This window comes from Aphelocoma coerulescens, chromosome 26 (genome assembly GCF_041296385.1).
Source record: "Aphelocoma coerulescens isolate FSJ_1873_10779 chromosome 26, UR_Acoe_1.0, whole genome shotgun sequence".
Taxonomy (NCBI): Eukaryota; Metazoa; Chordata; class Aves; order Passeriformes; family Corvidae; genus Aphelocoma; species Aphelocoma coerulescens.
The window spans coordinates 6,701,164-6,718,484 of record NC_091039.1 but is presented as its reverse complement, the minus strand read 5'-3'; the positions used below and the strand labels follow the sequence as shown (position 1 = coordinate 6,718,484).

The 17,321-nt window shown below is 51.7% G+C and overlaps 1 protein-coding gene and 1 long non-coding RNA gene across 2 annotated transcripts in view; both read right to left on the bottom strand.

Annotated features, from left to right (window-relative positions):
- The window catches only part of LOC138098782 (uncharacterized), a 59,176-nt gene that overhangs the window by 24,618 nt on the left and 17,237 nt on the right, over positions 1-17,321 (bottom strand). The window contains 20 exon segments of the mRNA XM_068995582.1: positions 1,579-1,790; positions 2,685-2,780; positions 3,039-3,134; positions 3,389-3,580; positions 3,809-3,919; positions 4,086-4,149; positions 4,256-4,282; positions 4,382-4,441; positions 4,816-5,010; positions 5,270-5,355; positions 5,523-5,619; positions 5,827-6,018; positions 6,537-6,728; positions 7,816-7,994; positions 8,546-8,609; positions 13,182-13,319; positions 13,820-13,902; positions 15,519-15,618; positions 16,258-16,449; positions 16,840-17,028. Of these exon segments, the coding sequence (XP_068851683.1) occupies positions 1,579-1,790; positions 2,685-2,780; positions 3,039-3,134; positions 3,389-3,580; positions 3,809-3,919; positions 4,086-4,149; positions 4,256-4,282; positions 4,382-4,441; positions 4,816-5,010; positions 5,270-5,355; positions 5,523-5,619; positions 5,827-6,018; positions 6,537-6,728; positions 7,816-7,994; positions 8,546-8,609; positions 13,182-13,319; positions 13,820-13,902; positions 15,519-15,618; positions 16,258-16,449; positions 16,840-17,028 (2,565 nt within the window).
- On the bottom strand, positions 11,497-12,257 carry LOC138099012 (uncharacterized). The gene is made up of 3 exons (XR_011146671.1): positions 12,172-12,257; positions 11,897-12,073; positions 11,497-11,566 (listed from the first exon to the last, which is right to left on the bottom strand). It is a non-coding gene; the product is annotated as an uncharacterized lncRNA (long non-coding RNA).

Sequence of the window (17,321 nt, the reverse complement as noted above, 5' to 3'; positions counted from 1 at the left end):
GCGAACCAGGGGCGGCTGGCGCTGGGGTCGGGGCTCCTTCCCCCCGCCCCCCGGCCCCTCCTGCCGCACCCGCCCGGTTCCAGGGAAGGAATTTATCCCCGGGCTGCGTAAGCCAGCCTGCGGTGTCCGCCTTACCGTAATCAGCGCTCTGAACACGGGGAGTGTCCGCCTTGGGAAAGTTTCCCGTTCTTCATCCTACTTGGAACTTGGAATTCAGTGCGAGGTCACCAAGCCTTCCTTGGAAGAGCCCTTGTCCTCCTGTCACGGTGCTGCACCACCCACACGTGCAGCAAAACATGCAACGCCGGGTGCGTGAATGGCCTGTGCGCTGTAAATCTGGTCACGCTCGGAAAAGCCAGGTGGCCATTGCCTCTCCCCCTCCTCTCAGCAGGACCCCACCCGCCAGCACAACCCCACGGGAATGCTCTGTGTCCCAGTAGATAACAAACACAACAGCAGAGTCTGATAAGGGCTTGGCACTTTTGTTTCCCTGTGGCACTGCCCCTCTTTCTCCAGAACGACCAAAACCCCGACCCAATCTCCTGCAAACACCGATAAAGCAGAAAGGCAAATGTTTCAGCTTCTGCTTTATCAATATTTTGTCCCCATAGCAAAGCAAAAGGGGAGCACAAGCTGAGCATGGAACACGTAGTTTAATTCTCTGAACACCCCGCTGCAGCTGCAGCCTGGTTTTTTAGGCAGAGAATACAAAACCAGTGCAGGAACACTCAGGGTCCACCCAGGGAAAAGGTTCTATCTGGGCAGAGCTCACACCATCCCTGGCACATGCCCAGGTGCTTTCCAGAGTGGACACGGGCTCCCATCCAGCAGCGCTGCCCCACCTTCATCATCACCATTCTCAGAAAAGGCCAGGCACGGGACACCAGTGCAACAACAGCAATTAACTGAGCAGAAGTAATTAATGAACTTGAATACATCCGCCGAAGAATGAGACTGCAAAAGGGAAGCACTCTATGGGAAGGGTTGATTAGTAACTATGAAATAAACCCCAGAGCCAGGATAGCAGTATTCCTTATTTTACGTTCCTTTTATTTACAAAACAGTTTTACTAGAAATAACTGTAAATCTTGTACTTCTATCTGCACACGAGGAAAAGAACCCCAGTTAAAAAAAGTAGTTTAAAAATACAAATAAATCACATAAGATTGTGCAAAGAGGAAATTATTTTCCTAGTGGAAAGAAACGTTTACTGACTTTTTAAACTCTCGCTTTAAGAGCTGCAAAAATACTTTGTTCATACAAAAAATAAACAAAAAAAGTAGGTATTAAACCAACACAGAGCTGGGTTTGAAGTACGTTTGATTTTTCTCTTCTTTGCCAAGTCAGGTGAAGTCAGACCCTTGACTTCAGGTCTCTTTATTGCACTAAGAACCGAACCCCTGACAGCGCCAGGGATCGGTGTCAGAACTCCCCTTCCCTCCTCAGCCGCTGGTTTTATCCTGCAACGGGAAACAAGCAGTCATCAGGGGGAGTCTCTCGGCCTGGGGAGGGTTTGTGGAGCCCCGGCCCCCTCCCCAGAGACCCCGGGGTGTTTGGGGTGCCCCGTGCAGCTCCTACCGTCGGGTGCCAGGCGCTGGGGCTGGCACAGGTGAGCGTGGGTGGGCACCGCGCACACGGGGCAGACGTGGCAGCCGGGGCTGTGCAGAGGGACCAGGTGGACCAGGGTCCCCTCCCCGGCCAGGGGACACACGGGGCTGCTGGAAGTGTCCCCGTGGACAAGCGACAGGAGCTGCTGGTCCGTGCAGGGAGGGCAGACGGTGCCCCACGGGCTGTGGGGAGAGAGGTGAGGGTGAGTCCCAACGGGATCGTGACAGAACCTGCCCCTCTCCAAAGCACCCTGCACAGGCTCCAGCACCCACAAAAGCTGATTTCCTTCACAATTTCACTTTTTTAACTCAAATAAGCAGTGATTCAAGAATGCAGATCTGGAACTGCTCCCCCAGGATTGGGGCCCACAGCCAGGCACTTACAAGAATAAATGAAAAAAAACCCCAAACAAACACAGCAACAAGGAGTTCACACTTCTTAAAGCCAAAGCAAGCAGATGCACATCAAACCATGTTTATCTGGTTTTTCCTATGAATTTGCCTCTGTCAGTGGTGACTCTGTTAAGGAAGCTTTGTGAGCCTGAGAGAGCACTGGTCTCTCATGGGCAAATGTCAGCAGATAAATAAATAAACTGAGCCAACAGGCTTACCTTGCTCACCTCATCACTGCTCTGGCCCGAAACCTGACCTTGCCACAGGTAAATGAACCATACCCACAGGTGGGAAAAGCACTGGGCAGTGGGTGAAAAGAGGCTCCTGCTGTAGGGTCTCACTTGGGCTCTTTGCTGCTTAACCAAAACCAGAGCTCCAAAGAACACAAGGCCGAGCCAGGTGAGCACAGCTGAGGGGCACAGGCTGCTTCAGAGACACCCAAGGAAAGCCCACAAGCACCATCTGAATAAACCTCACCCGGTTTCACATCTCTCTGCTAGAGCAGGCCCCACACTTCTGCCCTGGCACAGGGCTGGGAGCAAGTGCCACCAACATTCACACACTGCCACCTATTTCTATTTTAAGTTACGTGGTGAACTCTCAGTTTTGAGGGCACTGGGCACACACTGCAGTGCTGCTGCTGAGAGGAGCTGGACAGGAGCTGCCTGCACTGGCCACACTCACCCCTTGTCCCGCCACTCCCCCGGTGTCACAGCACTGCTGCCATCCTGGCCAGTGTGGGCACGGAGCCAGCTCTCACAGATGGGACAGATGTGGTCACTGTGGAGAAGAACCATTGAGGATGTGCACTGAGAGCATGGATGTGCCTTCCAGGCCATGTTTCTGGGGCTTGGAGCAACCTGGGATAGTGGAAGGTGTCCCTGCCCATGGGAGGAGGTGGGAAGGAGATGAGCTTTAAGGTCCCTTCCAACCCAAACCATTCCAGGATTCTCCAATAAGCACAGTTCTACTCCGTTCTGAAGTGATTTTTGTCCAGGCCAACCATGGCATCTGGGTATTTTTAGGTGGAAGACTGACCTTTTGTGGTCCATGAGCTGCTCTGCCTCACTCCGCCGTGGAGCAGCTTCTCCTGTGCCATCTCCCCTCAGCACATCCACAGCTTTGGCAGGAGAGCTGAATGCAGAGAGAGAGAGAGAGAGAGAGAGAGGACAACCTGAGTGTGTGGCTTTCCAAAAACACCTACTGCCCGACAGAGCCACTGCTTTCTAAATATCAAATACTTGCTGCCTCTAAAACAGCAACCACATGAATTCCACCTGCCAAACTTGCCCTCTCCACACAAAGATGATTTCTCCCCCTTTCCCCTTGTTTTGCTTTCCATGGGCCCGTGCCAGGGGAGCAGGAGCAAGCACCTGTTGATGCTGTACCTGGTGCCTGCTGCGCTTGGTCTGTCCCCGTCCCCAATGCTGGGGACCGAGTAGGTGCGGGGTTTTTGGGGCTGGGAGCTCAGCCAGTCCTGGCAGGCGGTGCAGCCGCGGCGCGCGGGCTCCGAGAGAGGGGACAGGTCACTGTGGAGCTGCTCCTCACAGCTGGGACACACGTGGCAATTCCCTGTGTGGCTGTGGATGAGAGATACAGGGGAAATCCACCCAGAGAGCAGCCAGCAAAGCCCGAACCCTCCTGTGAGGCAGCCGGCGCCCTTTGGACAGCGGGATGTTCATCGTGGTGTTTGAAAGTCAAAACCTGCTCAGAGATGTTCTGCACGGCTGTACTCAGCACCAGTGAGACCCCTGGCTGTCGCCAGAAGTCTGGCACAAGGTTTTGGGCAGGTGAACAAGCAAACCTACCAAAAATAGTAATTCCAGGGCTTGGGCTGCTTCTTCTCATGCGTTACCTCCGGGCGCATCACTGCATCCCTTCCCTTCGTCTCGTGCTTTTGTAAACTCACATCATAAGAGCTGAAGAGACAGAGAGGAGAAAATTTGTAGAAAAAAAATAAACTTAGCAACACGAAAAGATAGTGCTAACCATGCAAATATAATGAAGGTGTAGGGCTTGAAAGGAAATAGCCACTTATCCCTAGGGAAGGTTATGATTTACGAGGGGCAGCTTAGTGTCGCTTACTGCTTCTCACTCTCTTTCCGTCTCAGGATGATCCCAGCTAGAATTCCAAGGACTACTGGGGGAACTAGCAAAGAAGGGAAAGGGAGAGTGAAATCAGCTATTGACTCCAGGTATTTAATAGCAAACAGCTTTGGGGTAGGAAAATGTACTTTCAGTTTTAAGCTACTTACCGATGCAACTTGGAATGAGGATGCTTGCTGGGGAGGGAAACAATGAAATGGGTGTTAAAAATATGAAGCCCAAAATGTGGTGCAATTACAGCAATTAACAGGACTTTTAAGAAATGGAGCTCTTACCCAGCCAGTAAGGGTTCTCTTCCAAAGGTTTGGTTTGGTTTGTCTCTGCTGTGGTTTTAACTAGAGAGAGACAAAGGAAAAGCACTCAAAATGCTGTTTTATGTGGTGCCCAATTTTCACATAATGTACATAATCTTCGGTGAGGAGCCAAGATCACATGGGCAGGGACAGGGACCTCTTGTGACACTCCAGGCCTTATGGACAGAGGGGATTCTGCTGCTCCACTTGGCTTTATTGCCTGGGTGTTTCTGGACACGAGATATAAATCCCTTCTAAGTTCACTCCACCAGCTTTGCAGTCACTGCTACATTTCACACACGATTAATTACATTTCTGCCTGTTCCTCTTGAAGGGAAAATGTAAAACCATGCCTGCTTGTGCAAGAAAAACTGCTGGGGACTGGGATGGTTGTGAGGAGAGGGATGAGTGCTCACCCCGGCACTCGGGAGGGGCCCCACTCCAGGTGCCGTGGGTCCCGTTCTCCGTGGTGCAGCGCAGGGTGTCCTGTCCCACGAGCTCCAGCCCCGGCTCACACGTGTAGGTTGTGACGGAGCCGAACACAAACTCCTCCGAGCTGTTACCACTGTGCTGCCCGTGGGGGATGGCTGGAGGAGGGGGACAGGAAAGAGCTGTGGGAGGAAGAGAAAAGAGTTCAGGAGGTGACCCCTGGGATGCTCTTCTCAGCAGCCTGAGGGGACGCTGCTTCTGTCAGGCTTTCACAGGCAGAAGGCAGCAGTGATGCTCCCAGGAAGTCCCTGCTTTGTGACAGCAGCTCTCTCCTTGTGGGGATGCTGACCTGACTTCACTTAGTGAAGTAAACCAAAAAACAGGCATTTCTGGGTTGGAATATTTGGTATTTCCAGTCAAGCACTGGGCAACTTCACTTACCCTGACAAGCTGGAAGAGGACTCCAGGCAGCTTTGTTTCCCTGTAGGAGGCACCTGATGAAAGGTGATGCTCCTTCTAATCTGTACCTGCAGTGGCAAAGGACACATCCCAAAATCAGCTTGTTGTCACCAGCCAAGAATGTGCCACAAGGGGTGCTGAGGACTCGGTATGGGCAGAGCCCCACGTCCCAATTCACACCCCAGTGACTCTGGCCACGCAACTGGGATGCAGTGGGCAGCAGCTTCACACTCACCCACGGTCACAAACCACCTTGGCTCTTGCACCCAGCAGCTGATCATCTGCAATAATTTGGCCATGTTCTGGATTGGCTGGAATACCACAAGATTTCTCTAAAAAAGAGAAAGATTATCCTTAGGACACTGTGAGGCTGGGAAAAACCCCACAGACTTAATTTCCATGGCAGTATGGCAATGCCAAACCATTGGTGGTTAATGGCATTTCATGTTAAATGGCATTAGAAAAGAACAATTTTAAAATACAGATGTGGCACTCGGAACAGAGTGCTGGAGAAGGTGAAATGACACGGAGACACTCACTCTGACACAGCTCAGGAACTTTTGTCCACGTTAAGTTGTCCAGACAGGTGCTGGTGGGGGGTTGGTCTGTGGTGTTTTCATAGCCCAGGCGACAGATGTACCTCACCGTGGTATTAACGGCGTAGAAGTTCTGCCTTTGATCTTGTGGTGATATCCCAGCAAATGGCACGGACGGCGGTCGGGGACAGCTGCCTGGCAGCCACAGAGACAACAGAAACGTCGGGTTACAGAGCAAAAAGAACAAGATTTAGCTTTCAACTATGAACATAAATCCGAGCAATAACGCACGAGCCTCACTAAGAACGTGGGTGCCCCAAACAGTGCCCTCCTCCCTGGCCACTTCCACCAGGGAATTCTCTGAGGAGGGAAAGTGCAGCCAATTCTCACTGTAGAAGTTTCCAAGTCCCCAAAGCCAAACCTCCACCCTTGTTTAGCCCTTTGGTCACTCAGTGCTTTGCCCCTGCAGTCCTTCCCCTTTTCCATGTGCTTCCCAAGCCGTTCCTCTATATTTATTAACACACAAGTGCCAGCACGGGGCTCCAACAGCCTCGGTGGCATGTAGGAAAAAAGGGCAGCGAGAGAAGTGGCCAAACCACTTCATCCTGTGTCGCTGCAGATGAGGAAACCCCTGAGGCAGCGATTGCCAAAGCCGTGGATGTTTTCACAAGCAGCCTGCACCCTCCTTGTGTCAGAGAAAGGGAAACGCTCACGGCCACAGAACTCCAGCAGGCTGGACCACTGGGAATTTGGCAGGCACCGGATGGTGTCGGAGAGAAAGGGGAGCTTGGTGTAACCCGGGACACAGCTGTAGGTCACCGTGGAGCCCACACTGAAGCTTTCCTGGTGTTTGGTGTCCCCTCGGGGCTCGGCGTGGCTGATACTTGGCAGCGGCCCGCAGTCCCCTGTGGGAAAATAAACGAGGATTTAGCGGGGCTTCTGTAGCCCGGGCTGGACACACGCAGAGCCTGTGGGAACAGGGGGCACACGGAGCACACCCAGGGACAGCGACAGGGGCACACAGACTCGAGGTACGTGGGGACAGAGCGCACAAACCCGCACAGAGCACACACGGATGTGGCTATGGGGCACACACGGAGCACACAGAAAACACACGTGGAGCACAGGAAGCACATGGAGCACACACACAAGGGTCACACATACGCACATGGATAACACACGGAGCACACACTCCCATGGATCACACACGGAGCACACACATACGGATAACACACGGAGCACGCACTCATAAGGATAACACACACTCCTGTGGATAACACACGGAACACACACACACAAGGATAACACACATTCACATGAACAGCACACGGAACACACACACACGGATAACACACAGAGCACACACACTCCCATGGATAACACACGGAGCACACACTCACAAGGATCACACACGGAGCACACACTCACAAGGATCACACACATTCACAAGGATCACACACATTCACAAGGATCACACACTCGCACGCACTCACAAGGATCACACACACTCACAAGGATCACACACGGAGCACACACAGAGCACACACAGAGCACACACAGAGCACACACGCTCCCATGGATAACACACGGAGCACACACTCACAAGGATCACACACACTCACAAGGATCACACACTCTCACACACTCACAAGGATCACACACACTCACAAGGATCACACACTCACACACTCACAAGGATCACACACACTCACAAGGATCACACACTCGCACACACTCACAAGGATCACACACACTCACAAGGATCACACACACTCACAAGGATCACACACTCGCACACACTCACAAGGATCACACACACTCACAAGGATCACACACACAAGGATCACACACACTCACAAGGATCACACACTCTCACCCACTCGCACACCCGAGCGCACGCCCGCGGACGCGGAGAGCGCTCCCGCACCCAGGGAACACCCACCCCCGGCGAGCCGGGCTCCCCGCACACCCCACCCCTCCGCAGGGGCTCACCCCAGGCCGCGGGCAGCAGCAGCAGCAGCAGCAGCAGCAGGAGCGAGCAGCGGCGGCCGGAGCCCATCGCGGCCCCCCGGCACTGCCCGGGCAGCGGAGCCACTCCCGCGGGGCTGGTCCGAGCTCCGCGGCCGGAGCCCCCGCCCGCCCCTCCCGGCCAGCTCAGCTCCGGGAAATCTCTGACGAAAGCCGTGTGTGAGGGGGGGAGTGGGACTGGGTGTGGAAAACGCGGTGGCCGCGGTGCCCCCTCCACCAGTCACGCCTGGCACCCAAAGAGCGGCTCTCCGGGAAGCCGCTGCCTCAGCAGCTGCCTCTCAGCGTTACTCTGCACCTTCTAAAGGTGAAGACCCCCCTCCTTCCAAAGCTGTCAAGTGCCAAAGGACAACAAAAGACCCAAAGCAAAAACGGCAGGAAGGGGAATGGGTCCTGCCACCCCGAGGAAAGGGCAGCCAGCAGCAGCCGACCTGCACCTTCCTGCTTCCCTTTGTTATCCAGAAAACAGTGATGTTTCCGCTGAAAAGCTCAAACTTACCTCTTTTACTCTTTTTTTTTTTTTTTTAATTTCCAATTTATTTTCCTTTCCAGTACAATTTAATCCCCAGCAGATGTAACAAAGGCATTTGCAATGAGACGCAGAGATGTTTTCCTAAGGGAGGAATCCAGCACCTTGGATAACGTATTCCTTTAAAATACTTCCTTGTAAGCACCATGACAAACTACGTGGAGACACCTTGGCTGCGTTTTTACAGTCACTGGCCTGAACGGGGAGGGGGGCTGCGTAACGCTGAAGAAATCTGTTAACAGGGAAATAACCACACCTTAAATTCTGGGGAATTCTCCTGTATTAGCTCAGGGCAGTGACCTTGGCACGGGGCAGGAGATGCTGAAAAGTCTCTGGCAAAGGCTTCGCGTGATGCCGAGCCCCCGCAGGGAGTGGCTCCGCTCACAGAACCAAGAGCTGCAGCTTCAGCTCAGTAAAATCCTCTTGCTAACAGGCTGAACCCTTGAGCCGGGCTGTTTTCCTGCTTGAGGAGGAAACGGGAGACGTCTGTACCACCTGCCTGACCACCAGGCTCAGCCCTGCCCCTCTGCACCCACATTTGCGGCCCCTTTTTGCCCCAGGAACCGGGGGAGCACCGGCTCCTCCCACGCAGCAGCTGAGCCCCACGATAGCAGCTCCGTGCCTGCCCAGCCAGCGAGGGCCACTTGCTTTATCTGGCCCGGACATCCCTCCCTGCACGGCAGGAATCAGGCCAAGCAGCTGCTGGTGGCAGAAGCACACGCACAGGGAGCAGCCTGACCCGAGCTGGTGCAGGGCTGGGGCAGCGGGAGGTGTCCGGCAAAACCTGGCAGCAAGAACAGCTCTGGAGCTGCTCCAGGCCTCCCACAGAAACTCAGCCTCAGCTCCCAAAACCCTCTGGGACTGACCCCTGGGTCTGCATGGGCTGAGCCACAGCTCAGGGGCTGCAGGGCTCAGGCTCAGGGTGGCTGAATGGGATTAAGGGAGGTGTAATTCCAGCTTCCTTTTCCAGACCACTTCCCAGAAACACATTCCCACACATTCCTGCATGGATTTGATTTCCTCCTTTACTACTTCTTTTTTTTTTTTTTTTTTTTTTTTTTTAATAACTGAGTTTAACTTGCCCTGGATGGCATTTAGAAAATAAATGTTCAGAGTGCTGATAAAGAACTGACTGAACATCGAACCTGAACATTGCCAGGATGCACCTAAAAGCTGATTCCTTCCTGAAAAAGAGAATAAAATATGACAAGGGAACAGCAGGGAGCTGAATTTACACACTGTCCTTTTTAAACAACTACCATTTATCACTAAATATAAATAAAAACCCAGAAAGGCTTTGGGAGTTTTTAGGTCCTTAAGGACAAAATTGGGGTAGGCAGCCAAAGGAATGAGCATGACATTTCCCGTCCCTCTGTTGCAGGGTGGCAACACTGGGGAGGATATTTAGGAGCTGTATTTCCGTGTCTGAGCGTGCTTGATGTGCTCACAGCATGACTGAGCTGCCTCCCTCCCTCTGGAAAGCAGAAGTGGCTCCTTTACGTTACGAGATTAGGGATGCCCGGCCCACATGTGGCTTTATCTTCCTGTGGTAGAAACCAAAACTGCAAGGAACTTTGGGCTGACACAAGAAGCTTTTCCTAAAGGAAGGGCTTAAACCACTCAGGATACAAAGATCAAACCATTTAATAACCAGAGTACCACGTTTTCCTAAAAGAAGTCAGCTCATAACTCTGCAGGACAGGGAAATCCATGCTTTGCTTTTCAGCCCCACCGGCAGCTGGATCCACGGCTGGAATTCCTGGGAAGTTACGGGAGCAGCTCAGCTCCACAGGGAGAATGGGGCTGTGTTTAGGGTTTGTTGTGGCGTTGCCAGTGAGCAGAAACCTGCAGCCCTGGAAACACAGCATCAGGCTGGGTGTGACATAGCCGGGATCCTGAGGAACCTCTGCCGGAGGTCTGGGGGTTTCTGGGGCAACGCAGCCTCTGAAACTCTGGTGGGATGAGCAGGAATCATAGCTGGAGTCAGGGTGCTGGAAGGCAATTGCTGTAAGAAAAACACAATGGGAGGAGCAAGTATGGAAATCAGCCAATGCTTGCAGGAGTAACTTCCAATCGATTTCTTGGAATGCTAAAACATCGCCATTAAAAAGTTACATTTTATATGTGGGACAGACCTGACTGAGGTCATCCTTTATCTCAGAGCAAAGTGTAAGAGTCCTAATAAGTGTCACCATTGCATGGGGCACTTTTGGAATGTTGGGGAAGATGAAACAGGAAAGCCTTATAAATATGATTGCCTAACAAAAGATTTTGGGAATATGAAAACTATAAGCGACATCGAATGAAAGCCACCTTTGGGATATAAAGTCTTAGTTACTGAACAACTGAAAAACAATGGTGTGGCCAACTGAAGATAATCCCCTCTTGACTGGACAATACCCTCTGCTTGCAGACAGGTCCAAGGGTCAGAGCAGACCCTACTAGCTCAGCAGAAGGGGTCCAAAGAGCAGTTTTTAGAAGTTAAAATGTAACACTCTATGGTAATGTAATAACCCTTATAGGCTGTATGTAAATGCTATAGGATTTGTACCTTGTATTAGATTGGCTAGTGAGAATTAGAATATTCACTACAGAAGAGGATTTATTGTATTGTAACAAGGACCTCGCTCTCTTGGCTCTCTTAGCTCTCTTGCTCTTGCTCCTGCTCTTGCTCTTAGCTCTTAGCCTTTAGCTCTTAGCTCTCTTGCTCTCACTCTCTCTCTCTCTTACACCTTGGGCCTGCTTGGAGCTGCAGCTGGCAGCTCTAAGCAGTGCCCCTGTACCCACGCCCTTTGCAATAAACAGCGTGCCCCAAGATCTGCTTATAGAGATCTCTCGTCTCCGTCCGTACCGTCCGAGCCCCCTCAGCAGAGTTTCAACATGGAACAGACCAGGAACAGCTGAAGATTTTCTGACTTTGACCCAAGAGACAAAATCCAGGGATGGGCAAACTCAGCTTGACCCTGACACCAGAGAAACACTTCTCACCATCCCCCAGCTGCACATGGAGACCCTCCAGCAGTTGTTGTGTCTGCCCTGCTTACAATGGCACAATTACAGCTCCCAGCACGTCCCACAGAGCCAACACTCACCCTTTCTGGGGATGGAATTATCCTTTGCAGCGGGTGGGGAATCTGGAGGAGCAGCACTTCCACCGTGTCCAGCTCCTCCTGGCCGCCCACGACCTCCCTGTGTGGAACAAGGTTGGCATCAGCACCTCAGAGCAAGGACAGGAGCCCTGGCACTCTCAGGGCTACGTGGTACAAAGTTATCTCTTGCTTTTCAAAAGGCCCAAAAACTGAGTTAAAAAAAAAAAAAAAAAAAAAAAAAGCTGTAATAACGTGAGGGCAAGGAAGTAATTGATAAATTAAAATGTATTTCAGATGAAGCAAAGCTTTTTTAGAATGGGAGGTCAGTGCAGCCAAAGCTGAGTTGTGAACCAGATGCCCAACCAGCAAAAAATATAAATTATACAGAGAAAACTTAGGGAGAACAGAACATGACAAAAACCCCACTCACTTCCATGAAATGATGCAGCTTTGGACCATTTCAAGTTTTGAAAGCAGCCGGGTTGGGGGAGGATCCCCATGTACTTTGGAGGACACCTGAATCCTTTGCTGGTCCCAGAATAGGATTTTGGGGATTTGTACAAAGGTAGAACAAATCTGAACTCTGAGGCAGCCCAGTTCCTGCTCACTGAACAGAAATATGGGGGGAAAAAAAGAAAACTCTAGGGTTTAGGGCTGGGAGTAAGCAGGAAGTGCCACTGCTGTCATCATCCCTCCAGGACTGACCTGGTTTCCTGAAGAAAGAAGAAGACTGGGAGAAGGAAATGGTATTTTGGAGCACCTTTTGGTAGAGGCTGAGCTTCATCTCCCACGTGGGAGTTTTCTTAGAGGGCTGGATTCCATTTCCCTGTGGACCTGAGGAAATGAAATTCACGGGGTGACCTTCCTCAGGTGGCCTTTCATAGAAATGTGGTAGAGGAGAAAAATAAATGGGACTTGATTCGATGTCAAATCATTTCAACTCACTTTTGGGAGGAACTGCCCTCTCCATGTCTTGTGCTCCGAGTCGGACAGCTGAGCTTTTCTCTGGGGGACAAAGAGTGAGCATTGCTCGGGGCACTCCGCCTTCCTTGCAGAGACCTCTCCGTCCTTGCTCCAGCACTGCCTTTTCCCTCTTTAACATTTCCTTACGACTGACATTTGACACCTCCCGCACCTCATAACCACAGTATTTTAAGCTGATTCATCCTAAATACTGAGCTAATAATAAATATTAAATATATAAATAGTAAATATATAACTATTAAATATTGAATACTCAATATTAAATATTAAATAGACAAATTTACAGATCTACAAATCTACAAATCCAATATCAAACATCGAAATATCAAATATCAAATATCAAATATTAAATACTCAATATTAAATATAAATATTAAACATTAAACATTAAACATTAAATATTAAATATTAAATACAAATATAAATATTAAATATTCAGTATTCAGTATTCAATATTAAATATTAAATATTCAATATTAAATAGTGAATATTAACTATTAACTAATAACTATTAAATATTAAATATTCAATGTTCGATATTCGATATTCAATATGCAATATTCAATATTCAATATGCAATATTCAGTATTTAATACTCAATATTCAATACTCAATATTCAATAAATAATGAATAATAATAAATAACATCAAACACTGAACTCAGGTGAAACCACCTTTGCACTCGGGCGCGGCTCCGCTCCAGGCTCCGCTGCTTTTGTCCCTGCTCGTACAACGGATGCTCCCGTTCCCGACCCGCTGGAAGTTGGGGTCACAGCTGTAGGTCACCGTGGAGTTCAAAGCAAAAATTTCAATGCCTTCCCTGTCGTGTCTCCCGTGGCTGATTGGAGGAGGTGGAGGGCAGGTAATCACTGCAAGAGAGAGGGACAATGTATGTGTGCTAAAAGCTTTGGTTTTAATAAAAATACAAAATGTTTGAGTCTAGCTAACGTTCCTGGAGATAAACTTTGGACAGTGAAGGTGGGTAACCAGCACTAGATGGGTAAAGCACTGCTGCCTGTCCCAATTCTCTCTTGTTTGTCCCTGAAGTGTTTCTCTTCTCACACCTTTCTCCCTCCCACAACACGGCCCCAACAAATAAACAGCAGCTTGCCATGCCCTGGCTCAGCATTCCTGGAAATCTCACCCCATCGCCTTCAGTCATGACAAAAATGTTGATTTTGTGGGAACAAAATTGCTGAAACTGTGTCAGCAGCAGAATGGGCATTTCTCAGTTGCAGTGTTAGAGGCAGATCAGCCACAGAGTATCAGCAGAAACAATCCAAAGAGAGGTTTGGGCTGGTCATTGGGATGCAGGGTCAGCTGGAGTGAAGTAAAAAGGTTTAATCTCACAATTAAAGATGAATCTCACATTCACAAGTTGGAAGTTCGCTCCATTCAACATCATTTCCTTTCAGCTGGCACCGGATGAAATTATTCCCAACTAATTTGTACCTAAAATACACCAGGAAAAATTCAGTGTAACTATCGAAAATCTGCGAATATTTCCCACCACCCCCAGCATGAGTGGGATCGGGAGTGTAAAGCCAGCGGTGATGCTGACGCTGCCGGTTACCAGCAGAACTCCTTCCAGGATCCGTGGTAATCTATTTTAGGCGATTCTCTGCTCTGACTCGGCACTTTCCACGGCAGGAATGGGAGAAGCTGGGGCTGGCAGAGCTCTCCGGGAATGCCAGACAGCGCCGAGCCGAGGTGTGGATTCCCACACGGATTTGCTGAATCAGAGACTCCGTCCCTGCCGGTTTCCCAGCACAGCAGTGCTGGGATTGATTCATTCTGCCGCCATCCAGGGCCTTTCCCACGCCGCTGCCACCCCTGGGATGGGGTGACGAGGGCGCAGCTCCCTGCAGAGCGCACACAGCACCTCCAAAGGCTGGGGCTCAGCCCTGGCTGCTGCTCGCTGGGGTCACTGACCTGGATCTGCCAAACCCCTCGGTGCTGGTGGGGCAGGGCAGGGTCCCCAGTGTCCCCCAGTGCCACCTCCTGCCCAACACCTGCTTTGGGGTGTCAGGTGCAGCTGTTTTCCTGAAGTTTTGCCAGAAAATCAAGCACCTGCACATTGTGGGGGCACTGTCTCAGCTGATAAGATGCTTTCCCCAGAGATCCTGTGGACTTCCCATCCCTGGAAGTCTCCAAGGCCAGGTTGGACAGGGCTTGGAGCCAGCTGGGCTAGTGGAAGGTGTCCCTGCTCATGGCAGGGGATGGCACTGGATGAGCTTTAAAGCCTCTTCCAACCCAAACCAGTCTGGGATTCTGGGATTCAGATACATCCTTCAGGTACAGCAGGGACCACTGAGGGGCAACAGGGATCGATCCACATCTAATTAAAGTGGTTTCTGCACTGGCTTGCTGGAAGCTCGTGGATCTTGTTCTGACACCTTCCCCATCTCTGAATTACCCTCCTGTGCTAAAGCCCTCAGCATCTGGACATGATGGAAATTATCTGATCTAAATTACATGAGCAACATCACCCCTCCACCCTGCTGTGGATTTCCGAAGTTTCTCTCAACCCCAGAAGGGTGGGACACGCTGTCGTTTTCTCCAATTACATCCCAAGGGAGAGAACAAACCCCTCTGCTGTATCTGGGGCTGGGCAGCACAAGCCAGATGATGCCAGGTGCATCCTGCTTGGGAGGGAGGAACACTGGCTGGAGTAGCAAGAGCTTGACATTTCAGCTCAGTCCACTGCATTTGGGCCCTGATTGAAAGCAGGCAGCAGCCATGAGTCAGCTCCTGACTGATGGAAACTGTGCTTCACTGCACTTTTCCAGCTGAACTTAACTGGCTTTTAAAAATCCCCATGTAACTCTTTTTATTCGATACATCTCAACTATCTTACGCTGAAATATTTTAAATAACTTGGGTTGAAGTCTAGAGTTATCAGCTGAGAGTGCAACCAGCTGGTCCTGCTGGGAACGGACACTTAAAGCTCCTCTGGGTGGCACTTGAAGGAAAAGGTGAATCCTGACCCTGGTCCCCTCCCTGCAGCTGTGTGCCCCTCTGCAGCCGTGTCCCAGCCCCGCCCGCCGTGGCAGTGCCCCAGCACTCACCCATCCTCACAGAACACATCCACCCGTGCTCCCAGCTGCAGGTCCGTGAGGGGCCCCATCCTCCCCCCGGGCAGCGCTCCTGGGGCGCTGCAGGACCTCCCTGGGGGACACAAAGAAGGCTGAATGAGACGTCAGACACAGGCTTAGAGGGTTATTCCCAAAGGTTCCACAGCATTTTACTCCATGGGCATCACAGCCAGGCTGGCAGGAGCGAGACTCAGCTGCAGGGGAAGGTGGGGATCCCAAAAGGCTCCACGCTCACAGAGGCGTTTCCATCTCAGTGGATTAGGAAGAAGGTGCTTGACTGTGAAAAAATACTCCTGTCACATCACCAGTCTTAATATTCCATGGGGGTCACCAAGAGGATGCTTTGCCCTCATTTTGAAGTTCAGTGCTAGAATAGCAGATTGGGATTTGTCCCCTGCGTGTGCCATGTCCCAGTGAAAACACCTTTAGGATTGTAAAAAGGTTGGAAAAGACCTGTAAGCTCATCGAGTCCAACCAAACATTCCCTAACATGAAAATCAAACCACATCTGTTTATGCCAGCAGAAAAATAAAGAAAGAACATCACTGATAGTTCTGCTGTTCAGTCTTGAATAGGGATGACAAGGAATATCCACCCAGCTTTGTGTTAATGGGGCTGCTGGGATGATGACAACCAGGCTGCATTTTGGGATGCAGGTTGGGAGCAGCCAAGGCTGCTTTTTTGGGGCATGGGGTGGAGCAGAAATACTCACTCCTGCACAGCTCAGCAGCTTCTGACCACGCCAGGTTCTCGAGGCAAGTGCTGGAGGGGGAGCTCTCCGAGGTGTTCTCGTAGCCGGGCCGGCAGACGTAGCTCACGTTGGTCCCAACAGGGAAGAAATTCCTCCTCTCATCCTCCTTGGACAGGGCAGCAAACCTCAGCCTGGTCGGGGCAGCGCAGCTCCCTGGCGGCCCAGAAAGCCAGCCTGAAAGAGCTGCCCACCAGGAGCGTGCCAAACACACCCTGGGATCACGGGAATGCTTCTGGAAAGCTCCTGGTGCTCATGGCAGGTTAATTCGGGTTCCTTACCAGGCTGCCAAACTGCTGCAGGCACCAAAGTGGGGATGGAGCAGCATTAGGAGCCCGGGGAAGGGGTTAGTAGGACATGGGGAGCACATGCACAGGCTGGGGGGGCACAGGACCCCAGCTCCACCCCCCGACTGACCCCTCTCCCAGCCCCCGCGGCCACCAGCGGCTCCGAGGGGCAGCGGCACAGGACAGCGGGTTTGGGGTTTGTCCCTTGGGACAGGGCTGTCGACCCGGGGCTGTGTTTCAGAGAAAGGAGGGTATTTACGGCCGCAGGGGTCCAGCAGCCTGGACCAGAGGTTGCCGGGCAGGCATTCCGTGGTGTCCGGCAGCCCCGGGATCTTGCGGGCGCCCTCCGCGCAGGTGAACGTCACCCTGGACCCCACCGGGAAGCTGCTGGGGTGCTCATCGCTGGACGGCCTGGAGTGGGTCATGGCAGGAGGGGGCCCACAGTCACCTGTGGCGGGAGAACACCTCCTCAGGTGAGGACCCCCTCCCCTGGCCCCTTCCCCACCCCAGGAGGGTGGTTGGGATGGCCCAGGTGTCCCCTGTGGGAAAAGCCCCAGCCAGGGCTGGATCTGACAGCACCGAGCCATGGGTTGGTCCCCAGGCTTGGGGGTGGCATCACCCAGCCCCTGAGCAGCCAGGTGGGATCCAGGCAGGTGTCTCTGGTCCTTCCCATGGCCCCGTACTCACCACGAGCCACAGGAATGCTGAGGAGCCCCAGCACGGCCAGGAGCAGCAGAGGGT